This window comes from Terrapene carolina, unplaced genomic scaffold (assembly GCF_002925995.2).
Source record: "Terrapene carolina triunguis isolate 2854851 unplaced genomic scaffold, T_m_triunguis-2.0 Scaffold58, whole genome shotgun sequence".
Taxonomy (NCBI): Eukaryota; Metazoa; Chordata; order Testudines; family Emydidae; genus Terrapene; species Terrapene triunguis.
In genome coordinates, this window is record NW_020664409.1 from 111,336,937 (window position 1) to 111,353,055 (window position 16,119).

Sequence of the window (16,119 nt, forward strand, 5' to 3'; positions counted from 1 at the left end):
CTGGAAAAGCACCAGGTTAAAGATGGATTCCAGTTCAGGTGACATGATCACATGTCACTGCAAGACTTCATTAGTCACTTGCCAGCACACACATATACAGGAAGACTAACAGGTAAACACAGCCATCTGCAGACAATAGTCCCTGTTAATGGGAGTCATCAAGATTCCAAACCACTATTAATGGCCCACACTTTGCATAATTACAATAGGCCAGGGGTAAGCAACCTATGGCACATGTGCCAAAGGCAGCACGCAAGCTGATTTTCAGTGGCACTCACACTGCCCGGGTCCTGGCCACCGGTCCAGGGGGCTCTGCATTTTAATTTAATTTTAAATGAAGCTTTTTAAACATTTTAAAAACCTTATTTACTTTACATACAGCAATAGTTTAGTTATATATTAAAGACCTACAGAAAGAGACCTTCTAAAAACGTTAAAATGTATGACTGGCACGCAAAACCTTAAATTAGAATGAATAAATGAAGACTCGGCACAGCACTTCTGAAAGGTTGCTGACCCCTGCAATAGGCCCTCAGAGTTATATTTCATATTTCTAGTTTTAGATACAAGAGTGGTACATTTATACAAATAGGATGATCAAACTCAGTAGATTATAAGCTTTGTAATGATACCTTACAAGAGACCTTTTGCATGAAGCATATTCCAGATACATTATATTCACTTATCATATTTTTATAAAACTATTCCAGTTACATTATATTCACTTCTTATTATGTTTTTATAAAACCATATAGACTGCACAACGTCACACCCTCCTCCTGAACTTACGGCCAGAGACTTGGACACTGCGGAGGCAGTATACCTAAAATTCGTTTTTGGGCTCTCCTATGGGGCAGACACTCCTGTGTCCCCCAAAAGGAAAGAGACCCTGATCCAGCTGTAGGCTTACAGCTGCCAGCTATGAGAGACGTTTCGCTGGCCAGCAAAATCCCCCCCCCCCTTTCACTCAGGTTGGGCTTGCTTCCAGCTGGAGTCCTTGGGGTTTGTTCCCACCGCAGCAGTCACCAGGACCCCAACTTCCAGCTCCAGGATACGTGTCTCTGTGCACCTCTTCCACTCCATTACAGCCAGGTCATGCTTCTGGGTCTTACTTGCTTTGTCTCTTAAGTCCAGGTTGGTGGGCAGCCTTTTCTTTTTCCAGGTCAGCCTCTTCCCAGGCAAATTGTACATCAATTTCCATTTGTCTTCCCTTGAGACCATCACTCGATGAGCTGGGATACCACAGAGAACCCCCTCCTGCCAGAACAGGCACCCCTCCACTCCTGTCTTGCTAGGTTAGACACTCCAGTCAGCTTCAGCACAGACAGAGGTTGGGCCACACCCATCTGCAGTTCACTGAAACTGAGATGCACTCAGCTCAGGGGCTTCTTAGTTAACAGAGACATTCCCAGCGCCCAGTGTTCAGTCTTTCTGGGCAATTTGCAACTTGTGTAGTTTTAGCTTCTTTTGATCTTCAGTCTTACTTATTTTGCTTCCTTTTCTGTCCCTACTTCCCTTTCCCGAAATAAACAAACAGAAAATAACAAACCAGTAACCACTTTGTCTGTTCTCCAGCCACCACACTTAAAACTCACTTAAAATCACTACCAGTATCTCAAAGCAATCAGCTGTGCACAGATCCTGATCGACTATGCCACTGTGATGATGCTGGTTCTGGCGGGACCCAACTGAGAGTGCCAATTCAGGACAAATTGCTCAAACAGGGCAGTTACAGCCCAAGGCTGGGGTTTTTCCACCTCTAAGGCAAACCAAACCAGCCAGACAGTGAAGACTTTGGTTTCACCCCACTGGCTCACCACAAGTCACACAAATAATTCCCTTAGACACTCCAGTTTCCCAGTATCACCACCAGTGCCACTCGTTATGGGGACAAATGGTTATAAAAACCAATACCCCAGTAAAAGAAAAAAGGTTTTCCTGATCCCAAAGGACCAAGCCCCAGGCCCAGGTCAATATACAAATCGGATCTCAACCACAAATCACGCTGTTGCCAATCCTTTAGAATCTAAAATCTAAAGGTTTATTCATAAAAGGAAAAAGATATAGATGAGAGTTAGAATTGGTTACATGGAATCAATTACATACAATAATTGCAAAGTTCTTGGTTCAGGATTGCAGCAGCGATAGAATAAACTGCAGGTTCAAATCAAGTCTCTAGAACATCCCCAGCTGGGATGGGTCATCAGTCCTTTGTTCAGAGCTTCAGTTTGTAGCAAAGTCCCTCCAGAGGTAAGAAGCAGGATTGAAGACAAAATGGAGATGAGGCATCGGCCCTTTTATAGTCTTTTCCAGGTGTAAGAACACCTCTTTGTTCTTACTGTGGAAAATTACAGCAAAATGGAGTCTGGAGTCACATGGGCAAGTTCCTGCATACTTTGCTGAGTTACAAGGCGTATCTGCCTTCTCTACATGGGTCAATTGTATAACTGATGGTCCTTAATGGGCCATCAAGCAGGCCAGGTAGAGCTAACACCAACTTGTCTGGGATGTCACCCAGAAGCAGAGCATAAGTTTGAAATACAGACAGTACAGAACCAATATTCATAACTTCAACTACAAAATTGCTACACACATATAGACAACATAATCATAACTAGTAAACCATAACCTTGTCTTAGACACCTCATTTGACCCCCTTTATAGAAGATTTGGTGTCACTACAGGACCTTAGTTGCAACCATGTTCTATATGGTCCCAGATTGTATCAATAACGTCACATACCCCAAGCCAGACTAGAAAACTGGTTTAAATCACCATTTTAAAGTATTCTTCCTACACAGTGTATATCCTAAAGAGGAAAGATGAGGCAAGGCACAGCTGATGGTTAAAAAATGCCTCAGGCAATCACAAGAAGGGGAAAAAAGGAAAAAGAAAACACACACATGCACCCCTCCCCACCCCCACCCCCTGCAGAAATCAGTTAAAATAAAGTCTTCCAAGTAGGTAAATACTCTGAAGTCAAGTATCTGCATTATGTCAAAAGAATTGCAAAATGGGTCTTTTGTGAGACACAATGAAGCAATTAACTTGGCGGATGTGCTGGGAATGCAAGCACAGAATTCATCAGCACCTGCAGAAAGAATAAAACACAGTCATGTTTCACTAATGGGTGACAAATGGTGTGCTATGAGATCAGGGGCCAGCAGCCAGCAGGGCATCGCAAGATAGGAGGAAAGGCTTTTGCAGTAGCTGTGATGTGCGACATTCAATTTTATTTCAATGATGGACGGAGCCTAGCTTTTAGTCATGCTTCTAGAGCTGCTGCTGGACTGGAATGTACATTACACATGACTGAGCTATATCCCACCATGCACACGGAGAGCAACACAGGCACAACATGAGACAGCAGCAGCAGTTAAGCTTTTCAAGGACTACGGCTGCTCTCCGGTAACTCTTTCAACACCGTTTTCTCTGTGCTCTTGGTTCAGGCAGTATTTCAAAATGCTTAGACATTCTCTCCAGATTGAAATCCAGTCTCTAGGTCCGTGCACACCATTGTGCCTTGGCTGAGGTATATCAGCAGGACCTCATGCTGACACTGTACTCTCCCAAGACTAACTCAGGACTTGCATATAGCAGTTTCTTAATCCTCACTGATGTACTTTGTTGGAAGCCCAGTCCCTGCCCTGGTCCAGCAAAGAAACCGATTCTCCATGCATCAGCCTAGAGGAATGAACGTAAGCCCTGTACTGAATTGCTTTATTACCTGAGTTTATATTAACAGGGTCAGCAGAGGCACTTGTGAGCTCATTATTTCTCTCAATTAGGTATCAACAGAAAGGCAGATAACTTGACCAGTTACAATGGCAACTGACTATAAGCAGCTAATAACCTGGGGAGTCAATCAAACCTCCTTAAAACCCACATTTACAGCAACACAACACAACACGGATACACATTCCTCAGTTCCTTCTCTTCAGCTTAACCTGGGATCTACATCACCTTCCTAGGACAACCATCACCAAGGTTAGAGAGCCCTCTAACTACTCACTCAACCAGGGCTGTTCTCTCCCTCTAAAAAGTAGAGGTCTCACCTTCCATTGCTCCCTGCGGAACCAGTTTCAGTTGTATTAAATTTCTCATTGACGTTTGTTTAAACACAAAAGACCCATGCCAGATTCCAACATGTGCTCACAATCAATTGGGTTTTTTAATCCTTTCCTTTTGAATATATAAACAGTTGTTAGATTTTATTCCCCTCTGACAGGTGTTGAGTAGAACGACCTGTAGATTATCAAATAGCTCTGCTTATTATATCCCTATTTCACATCTGACTGTTCCACAGTAACCCGAAAGGATTTGTTGAGTATGTTTTTCCCCCATCCTTGTTTATGCAGAGTAACAAGAGAGTGGTGGTTTTGGGGGGCTTTCTTTCTAAAAGGAAGACTGAAGCCAGAAGAACATTGAAATGGAAGATCAGAGAGAACAAGGGGAGAGAAGGAAATAGATCCATCTCTCCAAGGGTTTTAGGCCCGGTCTACACCTAAAACTTAGATCAACCTAGCTATGCCACTCAGGTATGTGAAAAATTCATACCCCCTGACAGAAGTAGTTAAGCCAACCTAAGCCCCAGTGTAGACACTGCTAGGTTGACAGAAGAATTCCTCCTACATCGTTGTAGTAAGTGTCTAAACTACAGCAGCACAGTTGCAGCACCTGTAGTGTAGACATACCCTTGCATGGCTGCCCATCAGTACAGGAACATACCGAACAGAGAGTGGACAGAGTGAAGCTTCCGGTGAGACAGGAGCAGCACGCACCCTGACACAAAAATCCCCTGCTCCAAAGGGCATTATGACCACCACTACAGAAAGCCCCCCGTCCACATTTAAGTCAATACTGTGCTTCATACCAGAAGATAGAGGGTTATTTGGGAGCTTGCTCATAAGATAGAAGAGAACCAGTTTTGCAGGAGAGACAGCTCCCTCAGACAATAACCCTCCTGCGAGTTCTGTGTAGCAGGCAGTCCGCTTTCTCCCCTGGAAGAGAGAGGCAAGGGAGAAACTCAGGACCTGAAAAATTATTGTCTTCAGAGAGCTCTGCTTTAATTACACTTTAGAAAAGCAATTGCCATCCTGCCTTGGATGCTCCCAGATTAAATCAGCTACCACTGCTTCAGCGTGAGGGACCACTAGTTCCAATTAGTGTCTCTCTCAGAGACTCCCGATTAATGAGGGTGACATGCTTTGGGGGTTCACCCAGACCGGCACAAGGCTGTGTCACTGCCTGCCCTGTAACCCTGTGTTCTTCTGTGCTATCTTGCTTCGGCTCAGAGCCCTGAAACCAGCCTCTTGCTTACAACACAATGACCTCACTCTGGCTTTCACCAGTGAGGTTATTTCTTGCTAGTTGACACCAACAGCCCTTCCAGCCAGGAGTCTCCCCAGCACTGTCTCCTCTGCAGTACTCAGCCTCTCTCACTGTAGCACCCACAAACCTTATCCAGGCTGCTGCTCCTGTAAAGAGACAGTACACAGTATCAGCCCGTCAGTTTGGCTGAAGAGGTTACCCTTCCCTTCGAACTACTGCACTGAGATGGTTGTACAATAAAACAAGATTAAGTTTGTTAGCAAAGAACAGAAATGTAAGTGATACCAAGTAGAAGGAATTGAGATAGAATTGTTACAAACAAAAGTAAAAACACGTTTCTAGGACTCAAACCTAACAAGCTAGAGTCTTGGTCTTGCCTATATTCAGGTTTCCAGAGACTTTCATCCCCATGTTTGAAAGGTTCCACTTTTCTCAGATGTACAAGAGCTCTGGCCTCTTGTATCTGCCCAGTAATGGAGACCAAAATGGCTCCATCCAGACTTCGATCTTCCAAAGTTAAATGACCTTGCTTCAGGAGGCAGAAAGGTTTCCTGGAGCTGCAGCTTCCATCCCCTGCCAAGATTGTTAAGTGGCCGTCCTCCACACTGGTTTGCCTAATGGCTTTGTCTACTTTCAGAGTAAGTACTTTCCTTGTCTCTTCTTGCTCAACTTACAAGGGAGGCACATTCAAGCAGACACATTCCTTTGTCAAGGATGGGGTGACTTGAGCCCTGTCTGCCAAACACCACTTAAGAACTTATTTCCAGCACATAGTTATAATATTTCATACATCACCTGTGCATACAACACACCATAACATTAATGATCAGCATGTTGCCAGTTCGCATAGGACACCTTACATGACCCCTTTTAGATACAGGTTATGCCAACAGTGAGTTGGGACACTGAGCTGGTCAGGTCAGCTGAGGCTGTCAGCTACCTACCAGGGAACCCCCTGCTCTCTGGCATTGGGGTGCTCTTAGGGTCAAAGTGGGTCTGAGAATTATTCAGAAATTGTGGTTATGGTCTCATGAAACTGCTGCAAGAGGACGGAGCTGTGGGTTTGTGTCAATGATTTGATACACAATTTAAAAGAAGTGATTCAGCTGTGACTGATTCAGCTATTCGAAGAAGGGTTGTCTGAAAGCTGCCTGACCCGCTCTGAGTAAGGGGGGGAACAGAGGAGCTAAAGGGAGTTTTAAATTGCCTTTGTATCAATCTTCTGGCTGTCATTTCTGGAGCACTTTGTGACCCACTGGACACTTTCAACTCTCCCTTTGCATCTCACTTGTACTGCATGAGATAAAAGAATCCAGCAGGTCACAAAGCACTGCTGAAAAGGCAGACACCAAAAGTGGGAGATGGGAAGTAGGAGTGGAGTCAGGAACAGACACACGTATAGCATTTTACATCTTCAAAGCACAGGGCAAATGTTAACCAGCACCAGCCCTGGGAGGCAGGCCTCATCCCTGCTTCACCAATAGGAAAAGCCCTGGAGAATGTCAATGACTTGGTCAGGCTCACATAAGAAGTCCGTGGCATAGCTAGGAACAGAACTCAAGTTCCTGGATCCCAGTTCTATAGTCAGCCCACTAGGCCACCTTGCCTTTAATAAAGCAGAAGTGCTAAGGCTCAGGAAATTAAAGAAAAGAAAGGGCGGCCAAAGAACTTCAGTAATATATTCCACATCATACCAGAAGAGTTTCAGTAATCTTCCTTCCACACTTCTATCTTGCGTCTGATGAAGTGGGCATTCACCCACGAAAGCTTATGCTCCAATACTTCTGTTAGTCTTAAAGGTGCCACAGGACCCTCTGTTACTTCTGTCTCGGGCATTTATCTGGCATGGATCGCTGTAGTATCCAAGCTCACATCATTTCTCTCCCCCTGTATGAAGCATTGTCCATGCTGGAAGTTGCATAATGTGCTACACATAAATAATTTTAATAATTTTTAAATGAAAAAAAAAGATCTTTATTTAAAAGCCCTCCAGACTGGTCTATTAGAACCTGGCTTGGATTGCTGAAGGCACCTGGACCAATGCACTCAAGCCATCTGTTAATGCCACACTAAAACTTAAGGGAGGGGTCAGGCCGGCCGGCACAGCACGGGCTGGTCCGGGAGCTGGGCTGGCTGGTGTAACTGGGGTGGATCACAGTGGACCAAAGACAAATCAACCAACCCAAGCATTTTGGGTGATGGCAGCATTCCAGAATGCCTGTCTCAGTCTCATGACTGTGGGCCAGTAGCCTGCGTGTGTATTAACTAAATGGAGCCAATGGAGCGAAGTTCACGTGCACTCCGTCTTGCCAAGCAGCAGCTACAGTGCTGGGTAGAAGGAAGCAGTTAAAGGCCTTTGCTGAAGGGCTGTCACAGACTGATGGTGTCGCAGATGAGATCTACATTAGCTCCTCATGCTAAGGAGTCACAAAGGCAGGAACACTTTCTTGTTTGGTTTTGCCAAATTTTTAGAAAGTGACCAAATGGCCTCAGCAAATAGGCAAAAAGGTGACAATCCCCTTCCCCCTTGGGCGTTCGTGCTGAGGTGTTTCCTGGCCCCTTGGGGCTGCATGGTGTTTTGACAGTTGGAAACTGGAGTTTTTAACTCAGCCTGGTGCATTTAAGACTCTGCAGCGTGCTGTGAAGGGTGATCGCTGGGGATTGAGTTCTCCTGAGTAAGTTATTCTAAACATTAGATATAAAGTGACATCAATTGGTGAAGCATTCTCGGAGTCTGTGTCAATCCGAGCTGAAGCAATGCATTAAGAGGAATCTGGGCAGCAGCAGGCTGCTCCGGATTTGGTCACCTCCATCTTAAAACATTTAGAAATCTAGAAACATTTAGATTAAAAAGGTGAACTGACTTGGCCATTTACTGCGAGGCTGGGGAAAGAGAGAAGTCGGAGATGTGGGGGCTTCCCCAAGACATTTGCTTCTCCCTTTATGCTAAGAATCGTGGGGAGCCCTTGGTTACACCGTTAGAGCATAAACCAGGGAGTTTAATGGGGGACTCTATCTCCCCTAGTGCCACCTTGTGTTCCTTCCCTTGCTGGGCTCTCATGTCCTTGACCTCAAGGATGCATCTTCCAGAAAATTGAAACTCTCAACCTGAAATCTCAGGGCTGGGTAATGAATCCCCACATTACTAATCTCACATGTCAAAGGAACAGTGTCCAGTGTTGTAGTGAAGTCTGGAAATTCTGTGTCTGTATTCTGATGTGAAGTGGACAGGACAGGAAGGACCAAAAGCCTTGGATTGACTTATCTTTTTGTCTCCTACTCAACTAAACAGCCCTTGCATGTTACAGAAGTAGCAAGCCTTGGAAAGAAGCCATCCACATAGGAATAGTAGCTATTTAGTTGTTAAAATTCTTTTATGTTGGCATAAATTTTTTGCTCCTTCCTTTATTGCATTCCTTTTATTACACTTATTATCATTTATCCTCCATTCAATCTTCCTGTTCTACCAGACCCATGGTCACTTATGTCCACATGCAATTCCATTGATCTGTCAATCGTACGGGACTTGTTTGTGCCTCTAGAAGTATTTTTTCACACAACGCACAGTCAGTCTGTGGAACTCTTCACCAGAGGATGTTGTGAAGGCCAAGATTATAACAAGATTAAAAAAAGAACTAGATAAGTTCATGGATAGATAGGGGATGGTGTCCCTAGCCTCTGTTTGCCAGAAGCAGGGAATGGGCGACAGGGGATGGATCACTTGATGATTACCTGTTCTATTCATTCCCTCTGGGGCACTTGGCATTGGCCACTGTGGAAAGACAGGATATTGGGCTATATGGACCTTTGGTCTGACCCAGTATGACCATTCTTATGTTCTTAAGAAAAACATGACAACGTGTAGATGATCTGACTCATGTAGGCCTGTCAACAGGGACAGAGCTAGTTTCCTTTGAAAGTTTGCTAAGAGCTTCCTGCTGATGCTATAAAACAGATCTTCTAACTTGAGTGATGGCATATTTTTCCAGACTCCTGTCCGATACAGTGGCTTTTTTCCCCTCCCTCAGTCTTGTCAATTACTCAATATTCTGTCCTATCAAGGGATTTTATTTTTCAGAATCAGAACCTTCAAAAATCAGCCTAAAGATAATGAGTAGTGCGTTCTTAGCAACAGTTATGGAGTGATGAATTTTGATCGGCTATAAAATATGGTATGTCGTTCATATGGAATGTCTGTCATAAATGACATGTTACCATATTTCTCATGACCTTGAAACTTGTAACTTGCATGTGAGGGACAAGATAGATGCCATCAATATCATTTCCAGCCTGGTGCTTCAGTAGGAGGAGTTGATTACAATCCAACTGTGATTCACCAGCAACGGAATGAAGAACAATACTGTCCATTGTGTGCCCAGAAACAGGGAGCAAGGACCAGGGAATAACATCCCTTATTTCTCCTGACATGTCGTCTCCTCCAGGATCTTGTTGCAATACTTAGGATGGGAATAGGGATTGTTAGCTACGCCAGAGCTTGCCTCTTGCCATGTGATCTTGTGACCATGCAGCAGCATGCACGGTATATGGCTTTGGGTCATTAAGAGCTCACTCATATACAAGCCTGATATTTGAGTCATTCTCTTCTAACTGCTCCTGGGCTGGCATCTTGTGCCACTTTCTTTGAAGCTCTGCAAGGCAATAACATCTGCCAAGTGAACATGAGCATATTTTAGGGCAGAACATATTAAATGCTGCTTCATCTGAGTTGCCCTATGTGCACTTTCAAGTTTTACACTGAAAACTTAAAAATCAGTACTTTGGTCAGTAATCCCAGCCACACTTGCATTTGCTCGTATTTCACAGGCATCTAAAGGACCAGGGGGTACATTGTGAAGGAGATATCTTAGAGTGTCAGTTCTTCAATGTATAATGCCCCCAAAGAATCCTGGGTCTAGCTAAACATAGAGAGGTGACATGAAATAGAAAAAATAAAATATAGTTGAATAATTAGTTGTAGTTGCTGCTGACTTGCACCATCTGAATCTAATGGACTCTTCACATCTGGGTAACTTGTTCATTTTTTTGGATGCAAATGGGTGAGTAAATACAAGCTTAAGTCACTTGTGAGCTCCCACCTACCTCAGAAAACTGAGACTTGAGTCTTGCAGACTCAGCTGGAAAAAAGGTGTCTTAAAAGCAACATTACTGTAGTGGAGCCTCTGTCTTGAGCATCATAGAATCATAGAATATCAGGGCTGGAAGGGACCTCAGGAGGTTCTAGTCCAACCCCCTGCTCAAAGCAGGACCAATTCCCAACTAAATCATCCCAGCCAGGGCTTTGTCAAGCCTGACCTTAAAAACCTCTAACGAAGGAGATTCCACCACCTCCCTAGGTAACCCATTCCAGTGCTTCACCACCCTCTTAGTAAAAAAGTTTTTCCTAATATCCAACCTAAACCTCTCCCACTGCAACTTGATTCCATTGCTCCTTGTTCTGTCATCTGCTACCACTGAGAACAGTCTAGATCCGTCCTCTTTGTAACCCCCTTTCAGGTAGTTGGAAGCAGCTATCAAATCCCCCCTCATTCTTCTCTTCTGCAGACTAAACAATCCCAGTTCCCTCAGCCTCTCCTCATAAGTCATGTGCTCCAGACCCCTAATCATTTTTGTTGCCCTCCGCTTCTGGAAGAACCTTCCCATGTGCTGATTAAAAACAATCTCCCAGACTCACCAAGCCTGCCAGAAGTTCTGTGGGATAGTTAGACAGAAGGGAGACCAGGAATTACTGTGGTCAACTCCTTCCTGGGTAACGAACTGGCTAAAAAAGACATGCCATGGCAATGCGTGTTCCACTAGCCCCATCTGTGATTCAGGTAGGGAAGAACAAAGTGGGACTTGAGGTGGGTAAATTCCCTTTGCCTCAGCAGTTTGTTCTGGGAGGCAGAGGGGTGCTGAGTGCCCTTAGTTACAAATGTTTGCTGTAACAGAGGAACTTCATCCCAGTCCACTTGGTCAGCCTGCAGCTTCTAGTCCAAGCTTTTAAAACTTGCCTGAAGACCTTGCTCAGCTAGAGCCTATTCCAGTCCACTGAAGCCAATAGAAAGCATCCAGTTGACTTCAATAGATTCTGAATAGAGCCCACAGCTGGACCATTTTCTAAGTTACGTCCCAGCCTTCTGAAGTTGCCTGAGCCAAGCCTCAGTAGATGGTGTGAAAGGAGATCGCAGCTCATTGTGGAGGAGTTGCCGTGGTCTTTGGATTTGGATTCAGAACTGAACACGAGAACAGATGTCTGCAAGGACTGCAGAATAGGCTGGATACCAAGAGAGTGAGGCAGGGAGGACATGTGCATGTGCTACATATAGAGAGAGAAAAGGGATTAAGTGATTCAACACAGTGCTTCTGCAAGTCATAATTTTAAGGCTCAGAAGCCTCATTAAAATTAGCTTTGACAGATGCTTAATTTTATTGCCACTTTCCTGAATAAAATTTGAGTTCTATCCTATTAGGAAGATGGCTTTTTTTCTTCATTCTGAAACCAGCATCTAAGCTGAACTCTGTGTCTGTGTGTATGTTTTCACACCACATCTTTTAGAGAATTGATCAGAAAGAAGTAGTTTCTCTAGCTTTGCACTTTGTTGTATAAGGATCTAACAAAATAAATGTCTAACCTTTTGTTCAGTGTATGTGAATAGCCAGGTGTTCTCTAAAGAAGCCTGATGATTTATGCAGCCCATTACAGAGTGTTGTTAAGGGGGAGAGAGTCCCCTTACTTCCCCAGGCCATTAAAGATGCATGATAAGCAAAGTTGGAGGTGTAGCTCTTTTGCGCTGAGTCATATATGCACATTTATATAAAAATGTGAATGCTGCCTTTAGACAAAGAAAGCTAGGGTCAACTCAATCTAGAGCCTAAATGGAGTAAGGTGTAAAGAGACATGCATCTCTGCTTTGTGTTCAGTTAGGAGGAACATGAAGTGGGAGTATCAAGAATGTCAAGGGGCAACTAACCTTTGACCTTGTATAACATTTATGTGTGTGTGAGAGAGGCTTTAAAATGTGCTAGTCTGGAAAGTTAACACTTCAGAAATGGCATTATGAGGCTACAGGCTTGTTCTCTCAATGACTCCAGATCAAATCTACTCAGTGTAGAGTGTTCGTGTTTTCTAACTGCCATCCTGTAGACTTCCTCCAGAATCTGAGAATCAAGCTGGGTTCTTTCCTTCTTGCACACTATTGCCAGCAATGAATGTTCTTCAGGCCACATCAGCCCTCAGAGACACCATCAGTGGATTTTCACAAGTGTTTGGAACTTGGTAAACAATTCCATTGCTCATTGCCCAAGGAGTAGACTTTCCAGCTCCCTCTTCGTTGTCTTGGCTCTGCAGGGCTAACGGAAGTAAAAAAGTAGTAATATTGTCCAGTCCACTGAAGTCGGCAGATCTGACTCATGTACAGATGGGGATGGAGGACAGACTTTACCGAGTAGCAAAGGGCCATTTCTACATAGTAGTTCTCCTCTGAAAAACTGCCTGACTAGCAAAACATTGAGCAGACTCTCCATAGGTGTGCCGATGAGTTAACAGAAAACCAAAACCAAAATCTCTAGCCCTGCAGAGTTTACAATAAGTTACAAGGTATTTTATCTATTTCAGTGCCGACAGCATGCTAAACTTTATACAGTTCTTGTCCTGAACATCTTATGGAGTGCTATGCTAATGTAGAATGGCTTTCAAATAAATGGGTATGGGTTGACAAGCCCTGGGAAAGGAGGTGGTTTGAGAGGGACAAAGGTTGTGGGACAAGATCATGAGATGCTTTTGTTATGGGCACGCCTTATTGGATCCTTTCTTAATGTATAGTTAGTGTTCAGGGGAAAATATGACCTATTTGGGGTTTTGAGGAAAGTCAGTTGAGAGCAATTCCAAGGAAGTAGAAATCTATTACAGTTCATGGATGGCTAAATGATGGTAACTGAGCCACCTGAGAGATAAGAAATGTGAGTGTGGTCCCCAGGCTGTTGGGGTTGGAGGACAGTGTCGGTGAATGCGGGTGTGGGTACATCCCTGTCACCCGCAAGCTAAAATATTGATGCAAATTGCTGTCCTTGGTAACTTCCTTCTTCCCCATTCCTATGTTGCAGTTCTTCACCTCCCGGAGTGTTTGAGAAAGAATATGAAATATACCGGGATTACAATGCAGAAGGTCAACTTCTCCACTACAGGTAGCTGGAATTTATCTACAGTAATGGGGCTTTGTCTTCTGAGAATGACTGTCTGAAATGTAAACACTGCCATATTGCGTGTGGGATTGGGGACGCTATTTGTGAGTGTGTCTGTGTGGGGAAAGCAAACTTCATGTAGCAGGAGGTATTGAACGCCTTCTCTCTTTATTTCTTTTGATCTTCCTTTGTAAACTTTGGCTCCCTAATGTAAGGATGAGAATGTTGTCTCCTGGTTACTTAGAGTGGAAGCTCTTTGGGACAGGAATTGTTCACTACTGTCTTTGTATAGTACCTACCACAGTGTGGGCTTGGTCTGGGTTGGACCCTAGGCACTAGCATAATAAACATGATAACAATGGTTAGAGCAGGGCATTTGGAGCCCTGGGCTGGAGGCAGTTTGGTGACTGGGCTGGGAATGGAATGTAGGAGTTTCCTTGTTCTCAATCCTGTAGACCAGGGGTCGGCAACCTTTCAGAAGTGGGGTGCCGAGTCTTCATTGATTCACTCTGAGTTAAGGTTTCGCATGCCAGTAATACATGTTAACTTTTTTAGAAGGTCCCTTTCTATACATGTATAATATAGAACTAAACTATTGTTGTCTGTAAAGTAAATAAGGTTTTTTAAATGTTTAAGAAGCTTCATTTAAAATTAAATTAAAATGCAGAGCCCCCTGGACCAGTGGCCAGGATCCGGGCAGTGTGAGTGCCATTGAAAATCAGCTCGCGTGCCGCCTTCGGCACACGTGCCATTGGTTGCCTACCCCTGCTTCAGACCCCGCTGCCTCGCCAGTGTGTTTGATTTCTTTCCTGCTGAGCATGGGCTGGATAAGACAGTAGCAAATATTCATTTATGGGAGTGATTATTCTGTGTGCATTTCAGAGGTTATAAAAATTGTACTTCAGACAGAAGGCTGCCGGTCTGTTTCTTCTATGCTGTAATCTTGTCGTTTGAAATATGCTCAACTGCTTACATTAGGATTTTGTATAAGAAATTATCAATATTTGCTTTGATTTCTCATTAATGGTAAAACTAGATATTAAAAAAGCAGAGGGGGAAAACCCCACCTCCATATTCTCTGCTTGCTGCTCACAAAGCCCTGTAAGGCTAATGGGACTCTCACATCAAGAGGAAAATGGGGACCCATTTCAGGAATTATGCAGACTCCAGCAGCCTGGAGCTCTGTCAGTCACTGCTGCCTTCTCAGTGAGCCTGCAGCTTGCCAGGATCTGGTAAGAACCGCCATGCCATCACCATGGGGCCAGTTTTTGTTGGCTTTCTGAGGTTTTGTTTGGGGCTGTAGGTGTTTGTTTATCTGGGTTGTCTGTCTCGTCAGAAAGTTCAGTTGGTTTCAGGCACAGATCTTCTGCCACCAGGCCTCCTCAATCTCTACAGGCAGAGGAGTTGGAGGCTTCACCTGGAGGAAGGGAAGATAACAATGCATAACGTCAATCATATCTCTAAGTAGAGACAACCCATGGTAAGAGTGTCTAGCACGTCTGCACACAGTGCACCTTAGAACTGTGGTTGAACCAGTGCATTTTTTGTCCTCCAAACACAAAGCACTGCATTAGGAGATGGAGTTGGGAGGTATGGCTAAATCGCTACAGTTGTAGCATTGATGACTTCCTGGTTGTTCTAGGCAGAAACTGTTGAAGACTACATGCGTTCAGCTAAGCCACATACTTCCATTACAAGCTGACTTGTGAAATGCTCTACGTGGTCATTGCATGTGGACAGATGGTGTTTGTACACATAGTGAAAGTTCAAGGTGTTCTAAGCAATGACTTACTGCAGCACTTCCCCTCTTAGTGTAGACAAGGCCAGAGTGGTCTGTCCCAGTCTGTTCCCTAGAGCTGTCTATCCAAATTGGGGATGGTAGGATTTTCTCTTCCTGACTCGCAGAGTCCAAAGTAATCCAGAAAATAATACTTGGACATTAGTTTCCTCTAATGGAGTCGTTTTATCTAATATCAAACCTGAGGCCTCTCTCACGCGGACTCGCTGTCCAGAGGGCGCAAGCAGCCTGCCTGATTTCAGTCACAACCTTGCAGTTCACAGGAAGGTGGGATTAGCACTGATGTGCTGTCTGACTGTCTCCAGAGCATCATGCTTACATTTATGTATCTCTTAAGGATGTTAGCACTGTTGGTCAGTGGGTGTCAGATTTCCGGCTTGGATATGAGCTTCAAGGATTGTTCAGTTCAGTGTTCCTCTGAGCCTTGATTAACATTCACAGTGTGTGAGCTCCGAATGGGACATCGGTAGGCTCCAGAAATTAAGGACAGGTTCTTGCACCAGTTGCAATCACTTCAGTTTTTATTTCCGACCCACTGTTTCAGTTTCCCCCAGTTAGTTTCAGAGCCTTAAAATGCTACCTGCCCTGCTGGAGGAATACCATTGAGTAACAGAGTACACTCATTTCCTGCCAAATATTTGGCATTTTGAGTCTCCAGGACTGTGTGGAAGGGTCGTCTATGATTCTTCAGCAACATTTGTTCTGTAACATGTGTAGAGGCTGATTGATATTCTCTCCACCTTACACCCACTTTGGACAGCTTAAGATTTCAACTGGGGTCAGGGCTCATCACAGCAGTGCCTTATCTT

At 44.3% G+C, this 16,119-nt stretch overlaps 1 protein-coding gene across 1 annotated transcript in view; it reads left to right on the forward strand.

Moving 5' to 3' along the window:
• Nucleotides 1-13,519, forward strand: part of LOC113408058 (rho GTPase-activating protein 39-like) — a 202,826-nt gene extending 189,307 nt beyond the window's left edge. Inside the window, exon 3 of the mRNA XM_026660008.1 lies at nt 13,435-13,519. Within this exon, the coding sequence (XP_026515793.1) occupies nt 13,435-13,519 (85 nt within the window). The remainder of the gene's footprint in view (nt 1-13,434) is intronic.
• Nucleotides 13,520-16,119: the final 2,600 nt, after the last annotated feature.